The sequence below is a fragment of the Saimiri boliviensis genome, chromosome 6 (assembly GCF_048565385.1).
Source record: "Saimiri boliviensis isolate mSaiBol1 chromosome 6, mSaiBol1.pri, whole genome shotgun sequence".
In the NCBI taxonomy this organism is placed as follows: domain Eukaryota; kingdom Metazoa; phylum Chordata; class Mammalia; order Primates; family Cebidae; genus Saimiri; species Saimiri boliviensis.
Window position 1 is genome coordinate 130677211 of NC_133454.1, and position 3320 is coordinate 130680530.

At 53.0% G+C, this 3320-nt stretch overlaps 1 protein-coding gene across 1 annotated transcript; it reads right to left on the bottom strand.

Moving 5' to 3' along the window:
• Positions 1-335: 335 nt before the first annotated feature.
• LOC120364646 (uncharacterized) lies at positions 336-1527 on the bottom strand. The gene has a single exon (XM_074400305.1). It carries the CDS (start codon positions 1481-1483, stop codon positions 767-769), a length of 717 nt encoding a protein of 238 aa, XP_074256406.1. The 5' UTR covers positions 1484-1527; the 3' UTR covers positions 336-766.
• Positions 1528-3320: the final 1793 nt, after the last annotated feature.

The window sequence follows — 3320 nt, forward strand, 5'->3', positions numbered from 1 at the left end:
AACATAGCCTCCAATGGGGAAGAACTAGGAGTCCATGATTCCAACCAAGACAGACTGAACCCCATTGAGACGAGCTGCGGCTCCCTGTGTACTAATGAGACATACTCACTCATTCACTCATTCATTCACTCATCCTCATTCATTCATCCAGAACACTAGTCATTCCTTCATTTACCAGTGTAACAACTATTTCTGGAATGGGATCTGGGCCTGGCAGACACTCACCGCAGTGGGAGGAATAAACTATCAGAAAGGGAGAGGAAGGACACGTGGCCAGTCTGCCAATGAGACAGAGGCTGGAAGAAAAGAGTCACTGAGACGGAGGATGAGGAGGGGAGAGTTTATTTAGTGCTGTGCCCAGATCCATTTTGGATTTCCATAGATACACGTGATCATTCAGGTTACAGGACATCCATCTGCAAATGCCATGGAACTCCTGGCAGACACAGGAAAGAAAGGTCTGCTCTCTCCAATGGAATTAGGGAGGGGAATTCCAGGTGCCTCCTTGACATGAGGGCCCTGTTCAGGTGCAGTCTGGCTCAGACATATGGGGGCATGTGGGAAGGGGGGGCAAGAGTACCCGGGTCATGGGATGCCCTTATAGGGAATGGGCAGGGAGTGGTTCATTCCACTTCCTCAAGGGCTGGAACAAGAAGCCCTGAGCCAGGGGACTCATTGTTCAGCTCTGGGACAGGATATGCATCAGGGGTAGAACGCTCCTGAAGAACAGATCTTCAGGAGCTACCTGAGAATTCTCTCTAGAGCCTCAGATCTTGCACTGGCAGCACACGGGGACACAGCAGCTGGACTGGGAGCAGCAGGGCTTGCAGCAGCTGGACTGACAGCAGGGTGACCCACAGCCTGAGGAGCAGCAGGGCTTACAGCAGCTGGACTGGCAGCAGGATGACCCACAGCCTGAGGAGCAGCAGGGCTTACAGCAGCTGGACTGGCAGCAGGAGGACCCACAGCCTGAGGAGCAGCAGGGCTTGCAGCAGCTGGACTGGCAGCAGGAGGACCCACAGCCTGAGGAACAGCAGGGCTTGCAGCAACTGGACTGGCAGCAGGAGGACCCACAGCCTGAGGAGCAGCAGGGCTTACAGCAGCTGGACTGGCAGCAGGAGGACCCACAGCCTGAGGAGCAGCAGGGCTTGCAGCAGCTGGACTGGCAGCAGGAGGACCCACAGCCTGAGGAGCAGCAGGGCTTGCAGCAGCTGGACTGGGAGCAGCCACAAGAACCACAGCCTCCCTTAGAGCCCCCACAGGAGCCACAGCCACAGCCTCCCTTAGAGCTTCTGCAGGAGCCACAGCCCCCCTTAGTGCCTCCACAGGAGCCACAGCTAGAGCAGGAACAGGCTGGCACACAGCAGCACACAGGCTTGCAGCAGCAGACGGGCACACAGCAGCTGGAGCCACAGCGCCCACAGCTGGAACCACAGCCCCCACAGCCGGAGCCACAGCCCCCAGAGCAACCACAGCAGCCCATGTTTCTGGTGGATTGAGGGTGAGCAGACAGAGGAGCAGGTGAGAGGGAGGTGCAGGTGTGGAGTCCACTGTGCCCGGGCTCTTTATATACCTGTCCAGGAGTCAGGTGGGCCACAGCGGCCCTTCCTAGTTCCTGCTAAAATACTTTCCCCAGGAATCTTTTGTGTCTCTTGTGTCATTTAAAATGACAACAATACCGTGTTGCCTTGTGACCCACTTCCTCCTCGTACAGAGTTTTCCTGTCTAATCCCTGAGGGCCCAAGTCCACCCCTCTTAGGACCCCCAGGAATGAGTAGAGCCTGGTCTATTTCTTCCCCTTTCCTTGGACCCCAGGCTTCTGTCACCGTTTTCTCTTCCCTTCAGGGCACTGCTGTCACTGGCTCGTGCTCCTGGGAGTTGCCTTTACTCTCCTCCTCCTCTCTGCCCCTGCTTACTGCAACTCTGATCTTTCTCTCAATCCTCCCTAAAGGCGTGGAAAGTCTGGGGCTCCTCCCAGCTCTCCTTCCTCTCCAGCTTTCTTGGTTGACCACTGGATGCCTTGTGGGGAGGTCCTCAGCTCATCTGCCCCGCTCCTGTCCAGAGGGCAGCACCTGCCTTCAACCCTGGGCAGGAGCCTGAAGCCCTCCCGGGGCTCTGGCCCACAGCCTGTCCTGCCCCAGTTTGAGACACTTCCTGCTGAAACCCTCAAAACAGAGCCTTGGGGAGGAGGTGACGGGTGGTCGCGGACCAGGATTCCGGACATCTGGGAATCTTCTCTGAGGTGGCAGCCCTCGGGCATGGCTTCCCTTTTCCTCCCACGTCCAGCAGGTCCATCCCTGCCTCGCTGCAGTCGGCCCCGCCCCATCCCAGCAGACCTTGGCAGTAGCCAGAGCCTCTGCTCTCTGGGAGGGCTCAGCTCTCTCGGGAGCTGATTCTTTGGAGTTTCCCTATGCCCTTGCCTCTGGTGGGTTGTAAGACTATCTGTGCCTTCGTGGATGCTTCTGGGTTTATCTGGTTCATTTTAATTGAAGTGATGAGAGCAATGGTCTTGGTGACTTTCTGTGTCGGAATCAGAATGGAAACTCCATGGTTTCACACACACGTGTGTGCACAGACACACACATTTACACACGCTGGAAATTGTATTACAGAAGAGAAAAGGTACACACACATCTCTTAGGAAGCCACACCTCTCACAATCGAGATATTTCGTGAACACAGCAGGTTACCAACCTGCCACATACCCGGAGTGTAGCTGAGAAGGGCCCTTTTGGAGGTGATTATCTGGGGTGGGAGCTGCTTCTCGCTGTTCATTCAGTTACCTTGACTCTTCTGACCAGCCTAATGACGTAGCTCATTAAAGAGAAATTGATTCTTAAAATGTTTGTGTATAATGAGAATTATAAAACACTGCTCAAAGAATTCAGAGATGACACAAACAAATGGAAAAACATTCCATGTTTATGAATGGGAAGAATCAATATTCTTCAAATGGCCATACCACCCAAAGCAATTTGTAGATGCCATGCTAGCCCTATCAAACTATAATTGACATTCTTCACAGAACTTGAAAAAGCTATTTTAAAATTCACATGGAAGCAAAAAAGAGCCTGAGTAGCCAAAGCAACAGTAAGTAGAAAGAATGAAGCTGGAGGTATCACGCTACCTGACTTCAAACTAGACTGCAGGGCTACAGTAAACAAAACAGCATGGTACTGGTACAAAAACAGGCACGTAGACCAATAGAACAAAACAGAGAGTCAGGAAATAAGGCCACACACTTATGGCCATCTGAACTTCCACAAAGCTAAGAAAAACAAGCAATAGGAAAAAACTTCCTATTCAATAAATGGCACTGG

Bases quoted from the DNA above. Each gene is read 5' to 3' on its own strand.
- LOC120364646 (XM_074400305.1), bottom strand. From the start codon at position 1,483: ATGGGCTGCTGTGGTTGCTCTGGGGGCTGTGGCTCCGGCTGTGGGGGC.